The following is a 16,566-nucleotide window of genomic DNA, read 5'->3' on the forward strand; positions in this document are numbered from 1 at the left end:
TTTTGAGATGTTCATTTAGCTATGATAGCAAGACTTCTCATTGTTGGGTGCAATACCATAGCTGCGTTACTACTTTTGGATGAGGTGACTTAATTTAAAGCCATAGTCTCTGAATATTTAGACTGCAAAGTCTCCGCTTTAGTAGGAACAATTTCCTCTAGTTCAGTATCTAGACTTTTGACGACATTCAGTCTGAGAAAAAAAAAGGCAAAAATAAAGGCTATGGACCTTGTGTATACAGGGATCGCTGCCTTTTATTAGACATTATGTTGGTGGACTATGTGGTCAAATAATTTTCTGGAGCACAACTATGAAGATTTATTAACCATTTAGACTTTATGACTTGATTTGCGTTGATAAGGTGTGTATATGGAATTTTATCATTCAATTAAGGGCTAATCTTTGAGACTTAGTACGGGTAAGCTACGAATGGCTTGTGTATTTTTGAGTCCATCAAACTGAACATTTTCCACTTGTATCCAAACAGAAACTTTAATACAATTAAGACTGCGCCATTTAGGTAAATCAATTGTGTGTTTAGCCATTAGTCGATAATACCCCATCTTTATAACTGGGATTTGCCTTTTCACAGTCATTAAGCAGGTCAGGTTAGGTAGCCAATAGCTCTGTGATAAACAGGACACAGCTGTTGAGCTAAATGTTTCCTGGTATGGTGTACATCAACAAGTAGTAGCTGTGTCTGCAATTTGGAAGATACACAATATGGGAACATGTCTTTTACTATACAAGAACAGACTTCTAAATAAATCATCTGCCATAAAAAGGAGCACAACAGAGTAGGAAAGTGAAATATTAGATGTATAGTTACCATATTATTGCCTTATTGTAAAATAAAGAAAGATTGGTTCACTACACAAACAGTGGTTGAGCACCATTAGCAAAGCTTCCTACATTTGGACTAAACAAATGCATCTTCAAGAGACATCTTTCAGCCACATGTCTCATACATACAAAGGCCAAGAACTTTGTTTTTTGTTTATTTTTCATAATGCACACTGTGCTAGTTTTAACCAGTGCTCCTCTAAACACTGATAGAAGACACAAGTTTGCTCTAACTGCTGATGAGAAAAGGTATTTAGCAGTTTATATTTACTAAAATAATTGCATTTCCATGTTCTGTTTACTGTGGGAGACCAGATATAGTAAATGCAGGGTCCTGGGTTTAGTAACACTTTAAAGTCTATCATCTTCTTCATTTCTACAACAAAAGATCTGACAGCCTGAATGTATATTTGGGGGGGGGGTTTATATTGAACCTCTGACCAGCTAGGCATAGAAAAGAAGTCACTGCATGGAGCCACAATGCTGTGGTAGGTATTTTGGTCCAGAGTGCCATTTTCTTTAGGCAAGGCATCAACTCTGGATCCAGCAAGAGCTTCAGACCAACTGTCAAATATGAAGGAAGAGTAATGATGGAGTCAACATCCAGGGGAACCATCCTATCCCCTGCTTAAGGACAATTAAAAAAATCCTACAAGTTAATTATGTATAAGATCTTCTTCCAGTCTTAAGGAATCCTTTGGCAGTGGTTCCTGGGTTTTCTTATTTTGGAATTTAAGCAATGGTTTCCTTACACTAACACATCGCCCCTCAGAACTGCAGCTCAAAAGCTTTTCTTTACAGCTGAAAGGGAAATCTGCTTACTTCAGCCGCTGCTAAGCTGCACATAAAGCAGTTTTCCTGTGAAGTGCTTTTTTCACAAGATGTTGACTCTCAGAAACATGCCTTCTGATGCTGTGGAGTTATTGGATCAGAGTGTTATGCAGTTTCTAAGTGTCATTTGATGGTGTAATGGAGTACTCACTGACCTCTTGACTTTTTAAAAAATGTCTCTAAAAAAAGAAAGACTTGTATTTTTAGGTCCTTTTATACAGGCATCATCAGTTCAGCCATGTTTTTTTTTTTTTGTAAAAAAAAAATAAAAAAAATAAATAAATCTGATTAGCACCAATTCAGGTTACTTCAGCTTCCATCAGTTTATATGCGCATCTTCAGTTTAGTTTATCTCCACAAAAATGTGGATAAAAAGTTTCCTCCGACATACAGGACCAGATGTAAAATGGACGCATGTCAGTGTACATTTACCTGCCCCATAAAACACACACACAGCTCTGAGAGGGGTTATATAGTGGGTCCTTCCAGCTCTTCTTGCCAATCACCCGAAGGTGGAAGCATATATCCCACAGTCATCTAAGATTCTGCCTGTGTCCTTTACTATGCTCAAAGTAATTTTACAGGCAAGTTAAAAATACAGTTTTTAATGTCACTTATTGCAAGCAATTTAGTTCTGGAATCTACAGGGACTCTTACTTGCATAGAATACAAGCACTTACAGTGCAGAAAATAAAAACGTGACTGTTGTACGATTGCAGCAGTGGACAATAAGGGAGGTGTGAGTGGCAACCCTTTCCCATGTGGCTACAAACCACTTGTCTATGTTGTGCAAACGTTATATCTTTATTGCGCAGTCATGAAGTATTCAGACCCCCGTCACTTTTTTCAGTTTTTTTATGTTGCAGCCGGATACTACAGTTGTTTAAAAGTTATTTTTTTCTAATTAACCTATACTCAGTACCCCATAATGACAAAGTGAAAACAGAAATTTAGAAATGTGAATTTATTAAACAGAAAAAACTGAAATATTTAATGTAAGTATTTAGACCCTTTACTTAGAACTTTGGTGAAGCACCTTTGACAGCAATTACAGCCTCAAAACTTCTGTAGGACGGAACAAGCTTTGCACACCTGGATTTTCTGCCATTCTTCTTTGCAAATCCACTCAAGCTCAGTCAGGTTCGATGGGGACCGGCGGTGGACAGCCATTTTCAGGTCTCTCCAGAAATGTTCAATAGGGTTCAAGTCAAGGTTCTGGCTGGGCCACTCTAGGACACTCACAGAGTTCAACCTCAGCCACTCCTGTGTTGTCTTAGCTGTGTGCTTAGAATTGTTAATATGTTGAAAGGTGATCCTTTGGCCCAGTCTGACGTCCTGAGCGCTGTGGAAAGTTTTCATTGAGAAAAAGTACAGAGAGGATCTCTCCGTACTTTCAGCTATCTCACTCCTTTCAGCTTTTTCTCAACACTGAACAATCTTCCAATCCCCACTGCTACAAAAACAAACAAACAAAAAAAAAAAAGCCAAAAAACAACACACTCCCACAGCATGATGCTGCCGCCATCATGCTTCACTGCTGGAATGGTATTGGGCAGGTAATGAGCAGTGCCCGGTTTCCTCTAAATATAAGGTTTAAAAATGAGGCCAAACAGTTCAATCTTCAATCTTCAATTCATCAGACCAGAGAAGCTTGATTTTCACAGAGGCCTTCAGGTGCTTTTTTGCAAACGCCAAGTGGGCTTTCATGTTTTTTGCACTAAGCATTCCATCTAGCCACTCTGCTGGCTGGGTAACTGGCTCTGGCAAGAGTCCTGGTTGTGCCAAACTTCTTCAATTTGAGAATTATGGAGGCTACTGTGGTCTTGGGAACCTTCAGTGCAGCAGACATTGTTTTGTAGCCTCCCCCCTTCCCTGGATCTGTGTCTTGCAATAATCCTGTCTCTGAGCTCTACAGGCAGTTCCTTTGACCTCATGGTTTTGGCTCTGATACAGTATGCATTGTCAGCTGTAAGGCCTTTTATAAAGAGGTGTGTGCCTTTCCAAATCATGTCCAATTAATTTAATTTATCACAGGTGGACTCCAATCAAGGTGTAGAAACAGCTCAGCAAAGATCGAGAAATGGGAGACACTTCAGCTAAATTTCAAAATTTGTTGCAAAGGTGACAATACTTATGCCAATGTGATATTTTGGTTTTTCAACAACTGTACTATCAGGCGGAAACCACAAAATTGAAAATGAAAAAAAAAAAAAGTGAATACTTTGAATGCACTGTATATTCTGCTGACCAAAGGTCACTTACCTCTCCTTTTGGATAGCGGTATCTGTATTTATCTTGATCCCGCAGGGCAAACTCCAGAGGATGGGACTCTTGAATTTCTTCATAACGCATCTCCTCACATACACCCTAGTAGACGCATAACAGGAAATTTTATGTGCATCAAGCTATACACTTAGATTTGCAAAATATACAATACCAATCCAATTACAAAAACATTTTAAAAAAATATGCCAGTAAATGCAAAATAAAAATGGAATTTAAAGATTATGAATAGTTAGTAAATGTAATATCTGCTCACGTATTTGTGGAGGTATTAATATGGACCTGGCACCCCAATTGCAGTTGTTACAGCCCCTACCCCAACCTTCTGGGTAGGGTTTCTACAAACTTTTGGAGTGCATTTGAAAAGTTGTGCCCATTTTGCAGGAAAACGTTTTTCAGGTGTGATATACATGGACAAGATGCTGATTTTCAGTGAGGAAGCATTGGTGCCAAATACAGAGTCTTGTAGCGGCAGCATAATACAGGAGGCCCAGAATGCACATGCAAGCAAAATCGTTACTGGTGTGGTGAGCAGTATATCTTTATTGAATCGGATCCCCTACGGGATCAGCCCCGGGACTTTGGTTGTTTCTGGGAAGTGTGCACACCCGCTGATCTGTCTTTGATGGACCAATTTACATGCCCCACACCAGCATGCTTCCATCAAGCTTTCAATTTGGCTTCTGTTTCTCACCCTATTGATTACATCCAGCTACAAGGGAATTATCCCTGCCGTTATTTCCATCACAGCTGTTATAGCATATTTGCTCTGCCCAGTTTACAGCACTAGTTTACAAGGGGCTGCTCCTATAGCATATCTGCGCTGCCCAGTTTACAGCACTAGTTTACAAGGGGCTGCTCCTATTGCTTCCTATCTCTCAGCTGCCACAGCAGGATATGTATTATCACATCGTGAACTATAGATTTTTCATGCATGGCTGACTCGATACAACCATGACTCCAGAACACTTTGGATTTCTATCTGAATGGACAGTATGGACTGGCATATTAGATTGCGATGTTACTCACATTTAGCCACGGACCTGCCAATGGTCTTCAGCTATATCCTGTATATACTTAAACAGCCATGACACCTCCATGATTGATATGGTGTAACTGTATACCATAACATTCACCCTCTTGCTGTTGCAGACTTTCAATCAGGGCAATTGCCATTTAGGTGTGGGTAGGGGTTAGTGTGTTAGAGTGTGTGTGTGCGCGTGTGTTTATCATTTATGACAACGTTGTCATTTATTTTTGATTATACTGGGTGTTGGAATATTTGATTATCTTGATAACTTTAATAAAATTGCTACTTTTGTCTAAGTAGTAGCAGTTTTTGTCCTCCATTGGGGCCTCTTTGTCATATGTCAGACTTTTGGTCCATGTTCGACAAGACAACCTGGCTTGCAATCAGTGTTTTGCCTCTGCTAGGAAGTGGGTGGAGCAAGTGCATTTACTATTTTTTTTTGTTTTAGGTGCCTGTAAAGCATGGCACCAGTGATCAGTAGATCGCTGGTGCCATGCAGGTCTCCTGCAGACTGTCAGTGTAATCCATCTGCTGTAATCCATCTGGGGGGGGGGGTTGGGGGTTGGAATGATGCATTGCAGTGAGGGGGTGATGCCATACACTTACAGAAAAAAAAATTTTTTTGGAGTGGCACAAAGCAACACTTCATTTAGGTCTCTGCACAGCAGTGAGGAGCGTTGCAATGCAGTGACATACAATGCCATCCAGTGCACTGTATTTTTTTCTTGCACTGGACACCACACCAGAATTGTGGCATGAACCGGGCACACCAAAAACAATTCTTTTCTATGCCCTTTGCAACAACTGGCATGCATCCAGAATAAAAAAAACAAAAACAAAAAACAAAAACAACCCCACAAGTTAGTGCACATAATGTGAATGGAGCTCCTAAAACTATGCCAGGTGGAAGGACACTTACAGCATCAATCTCATTCAGCGTTTTCCACTGTTCATATGGTACACCCAGAGCCTCTGCTGTCTGAATTGTTCTCTTCATCTGGCTTGTCCACACTTTGAGGTCATGGATATTTTGTTCATGGATGTATTTAGCCAAGCATTTGGCAAACTGAGGAAACAAAAAGAATAAAAAAGTTTGTCCAACAAAACATTTTGCCTTCTTACCAATTATAAATTGCACAGATGTGCAAACATACTCAAAACCAAGATATTCAAAAGTTAAAAATCATACTTGACAAAAATAGGAATTTTGACTTAAGTTTAAGGCCACTGTGCCTGGCATTATAGCCTGCTGCAGCCAGGTGGTTATCCAGGGATCACTGTGCTGTACTTTATAGAGACCTGTAGACTTGCTGGAGCAGAGAAAAGCACACCAAGAGAAAGGAAATGTCCTGCACATGCTCAGCAGAGCAGCTCAGAATGAGGCCATGCAGGCCCAGTAGTACCAGATGTGACCCACTTGTGGGGGGGGGAAATAGTGCAGATTCACATCGTTCAAAGTGTTGCAGCCCACATTCCTTAGTGGTGAAGGCATAAACACACCAGCCACTTACCACGGGAGAGCTCTTTACACAGGATATAAGGGCTGTGACACCATCCTGTTTTTGTCCCTACATGGTGGGCATAACCACAAAGGCCTTTTCAAGGACAGGGCCTGCTGTTAGATCACGGTCCTTGACCTTTATAGCACCCTGCGACTAACATGATGCACTAATAACATAGGTCAGCCCTACCATTTCATCCAAGCAGTGTCCAGGTATAGTCCCCAAGGCTGATCTCAGGAGCAAATCAATTAGGAAGCTGCAGAAGGAACTGCAGGGGCTAAGGTGCAACCTGAAATCTTGACAGGAAACTTGGGACCCCTTTCACATGGGCGGTTAGATTTCAGCTTTTAGAGGAACTCCTTTACCGCAGCTAAATGCAGGCAATGCATCCCTATGGCTCCATTCACACACTGCATTTATCAATATTTTCATAACAGTTTTAGGTGTTTAGGAAAAATAAAGTTGACAGCATCCAGGAGCGATGTACTGCAGCTATCTGTACATAAAAGCAGTTAATCATAGCACAAAGAAGGTTTAAAAAAAAAAAAAAGAAAAAAAAAAAGAAGAAAACAGTTGCATTAAAAAAGGCAAACAAAAAAAACGCAGCTGCATGTAAACGCAGATAAACACAACATACAAATGTGAGTGATCTCTGTGCTAGGCGTATTGGATTTCCATAATAAAAAAAACATGCATTTACAAGCGGCAGAACAACCGCCCCTGTGAAAGAGGCCTTAACTTAGAGAAAACAAACTTTCAGAGGAAAGAGGCATGCTTCCCTCAGTAAACAGAAGAGGATCATCACCCAAGAAATACTCAGGCAGCAGCTTTTTGGCTTAACATTTGTTTTGTTAAAAGGATATACCTACACACTCTGCTGGTTTACAGAATGCCCCCCATAAATTGAATGTTCAGAATGTGTCATTGGCTCACTGCTTTCCATAAACATCTACACTAAGATAAAATTCAAAATTCAGGCATCACTTGAAGCCTCTTCTTCTAGGAGGATGCAGATTCAGCAGCTCTTCCTATTACAACGCACACCACACTATAGAGTTCTAATGAACTCCTGCAGAGCGGCGCAATCTGTCACCGGCCATGTAGCTCGGACACGGCTGATGACAGATCTGAGTATTGGCCCCGTTGCCGGTACCATGTGACCTGCTGTGACCAATCATAGCAGGTCACATGACAGTTGTATATAATGGATGGCTTCATTCATGCCATCCATTGTATACTAGTGTCTAGCTGTGAATGGTCACAGCTAATCACATGCGCATGTCATGTGATTAGCTGTGGCCAAATCACAGCTAAGCACAAAAAAAAAAAAAAAAAAAAAACCACAACCCTGAATGAATCGATGTCATTCAGGTAAATGCTTGCTTATAGCGAAGTAATTCTTTGCTATAAACAAATTGTGTAAAAAAAAAAAAAAAATACTGATCACTTCCCCAACATAGTACAATGTTACTATGGTAACATTGTACTACTTTGGTCATAGTGAAATATGAAAAAGAAATCTTAAAAAAATTTAATAAAAAAAAAAAAAAATTTTTTTTTTTTTTTTTTCATACTGTCACCAGTCAGTGTCTCTGATCACTGCCATGCCAGTTATATGATGATGCTGTACTGCACTGGTGACAATATGTAAAAAAAAAAAAAAAAAAAAAAAAAAAAAACAGTGAAACTAATTTTTTTTATTTTTTCATTTTCTGAAAAATTATGACAAAAAAAAAAAAAAAAAAAACACAACTTAAAAACTCGCCATGCTTCTTATGAAGTACGTCGGACTGTCTACTTTGCAAAAGGGGGTCATTTGGGGGATATCTGTACTGTTGACATTCTTGGACCTCAAGAAATTAGATTGGCTGTCAGTACTTCAGGATTGATCACAAACTATGGTACAGATCTGAATATTGAACTCTATAACGTTCCTACAAACTAAAATATACATCCTAATTTGGGTTATTTTCACCAAAGACATGTAGCAGAATACATCTCGGCCTAAATTTATGAAGAACAATTATTTCTTTGCAAACTTTTATAACAGAAACAAAGAAACTTTTTTTCAAAATTTTTGGTCTTCTTTTGTTAATTTAGCAAAAAATAAAAACCCCAGCGGTGATTAAATACCACCAAAAGAAAGCTCTAGTTGTGTGAAGAAAATGATAAAATTTTAGCTTGGGTACAATGTTGTATGACTGCGCAATTGTCATTCAAAGTGTGAGAGCGCTGAAACCTGAACACTGGCCTGGGCAGGAAGGTGTAAAATTGCCCGGTATTGAATTGGTTAATGAAGGTAGATCATCAGAACTTCCAGAAAATTAAAAATGAATTAAATAGCATTCTTGGTTTGTGGTGTGGTTCTGCTTTTAAGGCAAGCTACAGATTACCTTCATAGTGAACAGCTGAAACACTGGTAAGGTCCCAGCAACTCCATTTTGTAGAGAAAGTGTAATACAAAACAAGTGAGACCTTCTGTGTGGTGTGATGTATGGTGAAGTGAAATTTGTTTTATTTAAACAAAAAAAGAAAAAAGAAAAATATTAGATCTGATGCACCTTTTCAGGATGTGTTTGACCTAGGTTCAATTGCAATTTCATTATGAACAAGATAGTTTGGAAATTGCAATGAAGAAAGCTCTAAAAACCACACGGTTACAACAGGTTAAGAATCTTACACCAGGTCCTGATTACAACAATGATTACAAACTGTACTGGCACTTCCCTATTCAAAAAGTCAATTTCATCATCAAATAAATGAGTCAACATCATGGTAAACGATCAGAATTTAACTGCAGAACCAAAAAACTGTTTCCATTTTCAAATTATTCCCAATTGCAGCAGCACACTACAGCGCCATGAAAAAGTATTCATACCCCTTGAAATTCTTCACATTTTGTCATGTTACAACCAAAAAACGGAAATGTATTTTATGGGATAGTCCCATACAAAGTGGCACATAATTGTGAAGTGGAAGAAAAATTATGAATGGTTTTCAAAATGTAACTCCCCCCCCTAAGCAAATGCCATTAAATAGGTTTGCTGATCATAAGCCAGGTCCTGAGTTACCAAGTGGACATACAAAAATAAACAGAAGGGGTCGCACCCATCTAAATGTAGGCTGCTTATCAAAAGGGTAAAAAGCATAAAGATATTGCATTCACTGCATACGATGAGGAAAAGGCATGTCACTGTGGTACTGTCTCCAGTATGGGGACATCAGGATGTCAACCACGCCGCCGCCGCCCCCCCCCCCCCCCCCCTCCCTCCGGTGTTCGGACCTCAGCCTCGGGATTTCCCGACAGCTACTGAAAATACCCAGAAGCTGCCCAGCTTTGAGAGGCGGCTTGCGTTCCACGCTGCATCCTGTCATCTTTTCCAGGGAGCTCTCCAGTGAACTCCAGGGCCATAGAATGGAATTATCAGCCACTTGCATGCCGATCTCTTGCATATCAGACCAGCGGCTTGCCTGCCGAAGTCTACCTTCTAGAGTCACCATACTGGGGACATTAGTACCACAGTGACATGCCTTTTCTTCATCATATGCATTAAGTGCAATATTCTGTGTGCCCCCTTTGTTAAAGTGAATACTTGTTTTTCACATTTTCATTTTTGCATCCCTTGAAATTAATGGAGTCTTTTTTTCATGCATCTGGGCTTGGGAATCCCTAAAAGTGACACTAAAGGCACAATTTTTTTGTAGGGGCAGTCCCCGCTGTCAGCACACAATAGCCTGGGAGATCTGCACGCTAACATTGCACAGTTAGTACAGCAGCCTCTGTTTTTTTCATTCAGCCCACTGGGCCAAAAGAAAAGAAAAAAGTTACAGTGTACTAGTCTTATGTACTGCACACTAGACGTCACTAGGCTGGAACTCGCAAAGATTAACTTGGCCTTGGCCAACTTCGAGCTCCACGTTGCAAAGCAAACTAAATTATCACCTTATCTCCTTAGGATGTAAGAAAGCTAGGCAGTAGATAACTCATTCTGAACATGTAAGGACTTTTACCCTCCTCCTGCCATGTCTCAATCAATTTCACAAGGTCTTGCATCACATAAATAAAATAAATAAGGAACAGGATTTCCTACAGACTACACATAAACCTGTTGTAATTCTCTATAGTTCTTCAATGGCCAGCACACAAAATAGCACCAGTCTCCGACCTAGGATATTCAGTTTGCACATTCTGACTCCAGGATTGTCTTCCAAATGTGTACGTTACAAGGATTCTGTATATAAGCACACAAGCTAAAACAATTTAACACACTTTAAATTTTACCAGTTCTAAGGCATGGTGGCTGCATTTGTTTTCTGTTTTGCAGGCTCTTAAGGTTACCTGCTGATGCTTTCCTAATGTGACAATACTTACTAATCAAACAGTATCCATGTTAAAGCAGTATTGTCACCCTAGGCTGCTCTCCTGATTTGTTTTACATTTTGTACAGCATGCCACCACCTGCCACAGGCAGTGTTAAACTTGGCAACTGGTTTTCTACAGAGGAAAATAGAGATTTGCTGCTTGCTGCAAACGTACACTGCATGTTATGACTTCTCAAGAGTTTTCAGTAAAACATGGAAAACCCTTTCAAACCAGTTAGTTGACCAAGTTCATTGACTTGTCAAACAAATTTAAAGTGCAACTAAAAGCAAAAAGAATAAATGTAATATATTGCACCTTACCACACCAGAGATGCGATAGTTGTAATCAATCTTTATCAGGCTATGAACATTTTTAGCAAGTACAGAAAATAGCTGTTAATCTTGCCAGAAATGCAGTTTTCTAGTCACATCCATAGAAATGAACTAGAAGGCATAAAACAATGTTATACTCTTCATTCTGTGAACTACTAATCCCATCAGCTCCATGTAAGGAATATAAATCAAGTGAGGTATGTTTGAATTCCAGCCTGGTCTCTACAATGGCTCCTTTCAAAAATACATTGTAAATGTAGCCATGCAGGAAAGGAAATGTGTTATTTAAAAGGTTAGCAGGCAAAAATAAAAAAAGGGAGCAAAGCCTAAAAAACTGGGGGGGGGGAAAAAAAAAAAAAAAAAAAAAAAAAAAGCAGCTACTTCATTTAAGGACTTGTAAACGACAATATACTACAGGTTTACTTTTGAGTTTAGATGTGCTTTACATTGGATCACAGTGAATAGCCAACTCACATGTATGCTTCAGAGTAATGTGCAAAATAAATCTAATAAAACGCAGGGTCCATGGATGCAATTGACATTTTTGACCTTGGAGGAATGACAACCTCTTTCTCCTGCTAAGAAATTATGTCTATGCATGCATATCCTCTTTCCCTTTTTTCCCCCTTTAGGGGACTGCAAATGGAAGTTAGAATGGCTTGTCAGTCTATAGCTCTAGGTTTGCTTTGTATAACTAAACAGTAGGTGGTTTCTCATTGTCTAATTGGAATTAATCGCTATTTATATAGAAATTATGACAATGATATAGTCTTGAATGCGAATGTCATAGTTGTACTCTGGCATGCAATTGTTGCATGACTTTAAACCTTGTACATATATACCCTAATAAACAGACTGAAGTACTGAATTCAATACCAAGATTTTGTTTAAAATAAACAAAAAAGCAGTACAATTTCTCACAGTTCTGAACATTATTGAAAAATAAGGAATGCTTTTTTTCCCCCCAGGGAAAAAAAATAAAATGATTTTTGTCTTACCTATAGAATCCTTTTCTGGGGCACATTTCAGGACACAGGATTCTGGAATCAATGGGTTATGCAGCTACCTTCAGGAGATTGGAAATTAGCAAGGTAGTAAAGACAGCCCTGCATAACCCCTCCCACTCTAAGTCAAGCTGTTAAAGCCAGCAACCGAGAAGCAGGATGTAGACAGCCACCTAGAACAGATGATCTGGGAGAGAGTCAGCCATTTTCAAGCTCTTGGCAGAGAGCCCTGAACTCCTGAGCCAGCTTGGTGCAATGATGATCACCAAACTGGCCTCCAAGGAAGGCAAGAAAGGAATTTCAGAGAAGGAAACGCATAGATTAGGTTGAGCTGATTCCACCGAGTTACCAGAACATCTACTGAGAAAGCCAGAAGATCCCTGGTACTGGCAACAAATCTGCCCACTTTGTGGTTAAACCTGGAAGCCATGAGGGTCCAGGACTGGCGTTCTCTACTTGCAGAGATGAAAACCCTTCCAGGTTAAGAAGCCATTCCCTGGAATCCAGGCGCAAACAACCAAAAAAGTCCACCTGTCAATTTTCCATGCCTAGTATGTGTCCAGGTCGTGAGTTCAACCCAAGCCAGAATCAGGTCAGTTTCTTTTTGAGCTGCACAACTTCTGGCTTATTTCTGATTGTTGATTAAAACCAATGCTGTGGCATTGTCTGACTGAATCCTGAATGGGTTACCTTGCAGCCGGGGGGCCCAGGGTTGAAGAGAAAACCCAACTACCGTGAACTCCAGAACTTTCACTGATGACAAAGTCCCCGGTACCAAGACAGCATCCCTCTCCAGCCTAAGAGGCGGCTTCCATTTTGAGTGCCTTCCAGACCAACAGGAGGAGGATTTTACCAAATTCTAGCACCAGACTGGAAATCCACCACCCCAGGGCAAGCCTGGTCTTGCTGAAAAGACTCACATTCCCAGAATGCAGAATTAAAATTGCCTGGAGTGAAACTGGGCATATGAGACTTCTTCAAAAAAGTACAGCATTAGACCCAGAATTCCCAAGCAATAGTGAATGATAGGACCCTACGATCCAGAAGCTGCCCAAACAAGGAAGCAGAGACAATGAAGTTTGTCCAGGAGAAGACGAAGCTGGACAGAGCCATATCCAAAATTATGCCTCGATACTTCAAGCAATGAATTTGATCCAGCACTGATTTCTGACAATTTAGAATCCATCCGAATATCTGAATAGTCTGCATTGTCCATCAGAAATGGGCTGACACACTGAGCCAACCATTCCCTCAACAGGAAATTGTCCAGATATCCAGAGATGGAGATACCACGAAAGTAAAAAGCAAAAACGAGAACAGGAGCTAGCACCTTGGTGCAGTGGACAAGACAAAGGGAAGGGAAACAATTTGATAATGTTTTGTGTCCACAGCAACACACAGATAGCGCTAATGTGCAGGAAGATGAGGATATACAAGTAAACATCCGTGATGTCCACAGAGGCCAGAAGATCTCCCAGGTGAAGGGAAATAATAACTGACCGGGTGGATTCCATTTGAAAATTCTGCACTTGAAGAAATCAGTTAATCTCTAGATCCATTATGGGTCAAATAGCACCTTTTGCCTCCAGGGTGGTAAACCGACTATCACGGCAGACTGCAGAGTAAGACCATATTCATATGTGCAAAATGCGCCAAAATTCCAAATAAAGTCCATAAAAGTAGGAAAACTGGTGCAACATAAAAAGATAATTGGAAAGCAAAAAGTGCGTAATTTGTGCCACCACTTCGTCCATTCATGTCCTTAAGGGGGAGCACTTACCAGACATCCATGACCCCCGATTACAGAGTGGTCATGTTAAGCATTATTGCACGGCCCATCTGGGATCAGGTCTCCTTCAATATCTTCAACTGGTGGTATTCCCACACAAAAAATAAAAAATCAGCAAAAATCAGTATAATACAGTAAAAATCCTTAACCAAAAAGGTTAAAACCACTCACATGTAAATCAAACAGCGCTTTTTAATACATCAATATCGTCATGTTTGTCACTAGGATCGGCCGGACCTTGTCAAGCCATCATGTGCGATGATGTCACCGCCTCACCCCTACTTGTTTCATCAGAAGTGGATGTTCTCAAGGGGGGCTGGAGAGGATCAGGGGGCTTCCTAACGGCCCCTGCAATCGAAGCTCTCAAAAACAGGGCTAAAAGTTACCCATAAATTTAGACACTGTGGCAGAAAATACCTCTCACAATAAGCAGAACTCCTTAGGAAAGAAAGGGAATGATAGGGATTTGGTTTTCGGAACAGCAGTCTAGGATAGCTGAATCAGGACCTTCGGGGAAATGCTGCAGACCTCCCTGAGCCATTAGCCCACATCCTCCATGCACCTATGATCTGCCATAGAGTTTAAGGAATGTCCCACGAAGGCTAGATTCACACTTTGAGCATTTTTTGGAGCTTCGGGCTTCAAACTTAAAAAAATCAATTGTTCTCTATTTCTATGGTGCCTGTTCACACCTGATCGCACAAACAGGCACCATAGAGAACAAAGGATTTATTTTGTTAAGTTTGGATCTTCAAGCTACAAATCACTCAAGTGTGAATCCAGCCTAAGTGTACTTATGACCATACACTGCAGATTAGGAAGACTTAAGGCCCAAAAGCCAGGCAACTCAAAAAGTGGCACCAAGCAGAGTCCAAAAAAGAAAAACAAACAACGTTACAGGCCAATTCTGCACCCTTTAGTCTAGCCATGGTCCCCCCCCCACCCCAAGGGCAGATCAGAATACGAACAAATTTGAAATTGGCCAAATAGAACAAATATTAAGAACAAAAACATTTTTCTCTCACAGCACAAAGACTACATCCATTCTATGGACACTAGGCTGGGATCCACTGGTTCCAGAACACCATCCTGTAATCTATGAGTAAAGAAATGCTTATTCTATGTCAGTGTAAATTACCTCTTTGCCTCGGATAGCGAGCCCAGAGTCTCCACCAATCCTCCCCTTGAGATTAAGTTCACTTTCCCCATGCCGGCACAGATATATGGAGCGTGGAGTCACATGGATATTCATAAGGTAGTATACAATCCTGCTTTGAATATGATCCATAACATGGTTAACTAGATATCTGCGGCCAACATCCATGATTTTAATATAGGACAACTCCCTATAACAGAAAACACAAAACAAGTACACATTAAAGAACACAGGTTATATTCTTGTTTGGTCAAATTTAAGAAGGAAAGACTGGTTTAAAAAAAACAAAAAAAAAAAACATTCACAAAAGAACCTAATTTTCCAGTCTTCACAACAATTTAAACTGTATTTCCATTTTGCAGTCAAATCTGGATAACACCTGCTTTATATTTGTTATAGGTTTTCATTCACATATCAGAACTTTAAAAGCGTTCAGAAGCGTTTTTACAGTACATGTAGAGGGGAAAAAAAATAATAGTTAGAAAAAAGCTGTTATGAGTGTTTTGCATTTTCTGCTGGAAAAACACTCCAGAAAAACCTCTACAAAAACAATTTTTTTTCTGCTCTTTGACACTGAAGCTCAAAAATGCTGATAGCCTAAATTGGTGTGCATGGACACATAGGATAACACTATTCAGCTTCTAAGAGCATAAAAAATGCTAACAACAGCTTCTAGGAGCTTAAATGTGATACTAAAGACAAAGCAGAACTCCGGGCAAAAACATTTTTCCCATATCCTTGCTACTGATCTCCTACCTTCACTGAATAGGTCTTCCATCTTCTGGTCCATGCAGTAGTTGCTCTGAAGTAAGCTGATGATTTTCAAATCAAAATTATTAATCCCCTGTGGTTTCCCGTTTGAAAACAGTGGCTGCTATGCCTCCTATTCCCCCAGCCACTGGATTTGGCACAGTCCCTCTGTAGTTTTCCCTCCAGGCTGCTGTGATGTATTCCCCTTCCTGTTCACTCTAGTGGGTGGAGTCAGACTCCTGGTCTGTACCTCCAACCCAGGCAGTGTTCTAAGAATGACAGGTCAGGACACTCTGGGGTTTATTTACTAAAGCTGGAGAGTCCAAAATCAGACTCCCTTCTGCATAGAAACCAATCAGCTTCCAGGTTTCATTGCCAAAGCTTCATTGAACAAGCTGAGGTTAGAAGCGGATTGGTTTCTATGCAGAAGGGAGTCTGATTTTGGACTCTCCAGCTTTAGTAAATAAACCCCTCTGGGTCTGTCCTGCCTCCCACAGCTTCAGCTAGGGGTCTCTGCACCTCCTCCGCTAGAACAGTGTGTATACTATACATTACTAGGGATGCACCCATATATCGGCGGCTAAAAATCATGTCATCCGCATTTTGCTGATAGGAAAAAAAGGTGCTGATAATTGCCATCGAAAAACGTGATTTTTAACTGCAATTTTGCCACATTTACCTGG

General features: G+C 40.3%; 1 protein-coding gene across 6 annotated transcripts in view; it reads right to left on the bottom strand.

Annotated features, from left to right (window-relative positions):
* Positions 1–16,566, bottom strand: part of LOC149458682 (6-phosphofructo-2-kinase/fructose-2,6-bisphosphatase 4-like) — a 147,184-nt gene that overhangs the window by 21,311 nt on the left and 109,307 nt on the right. For all 6 annotated transcript variants that reach the window (XM_089681970.1, XM_089681971.1, XM_089681972.1 and 3 more), the window contains 3 exons: positions 15,116–15,323; positions 5,907–6,053; positions 3,937–4,041 (listed from right to left, as the gene is read on the bottom strand). In XM_089681970.1, coding sequence (XP_089538096.1) covers positions 3,937–4,041; positions 5,907–6,053; positions 15,116–15,323 — 460 coding nt within the window. The remainder of the gene's footprint in view (positions 1–3,936; positions 4,042–5,906; positions 6,054–15,115; positions 15,324–16,566) is intronic.

Source organism: Staurois parvus, unplaced genomic scaffold (assembly GCF_062004578.1).
Source record: "Staurois parvus isolate SC_StPar_1 unplaced genomic scaffold, SC_StPar_1.0 ptg000282l, whole genome shotgun sequence".
Taxonomy (NCBI): Eukaryota; Metazoa; Chordata; class Amphibia; order Anura; family Ranidae; genus Staurois; species Staurois parvus.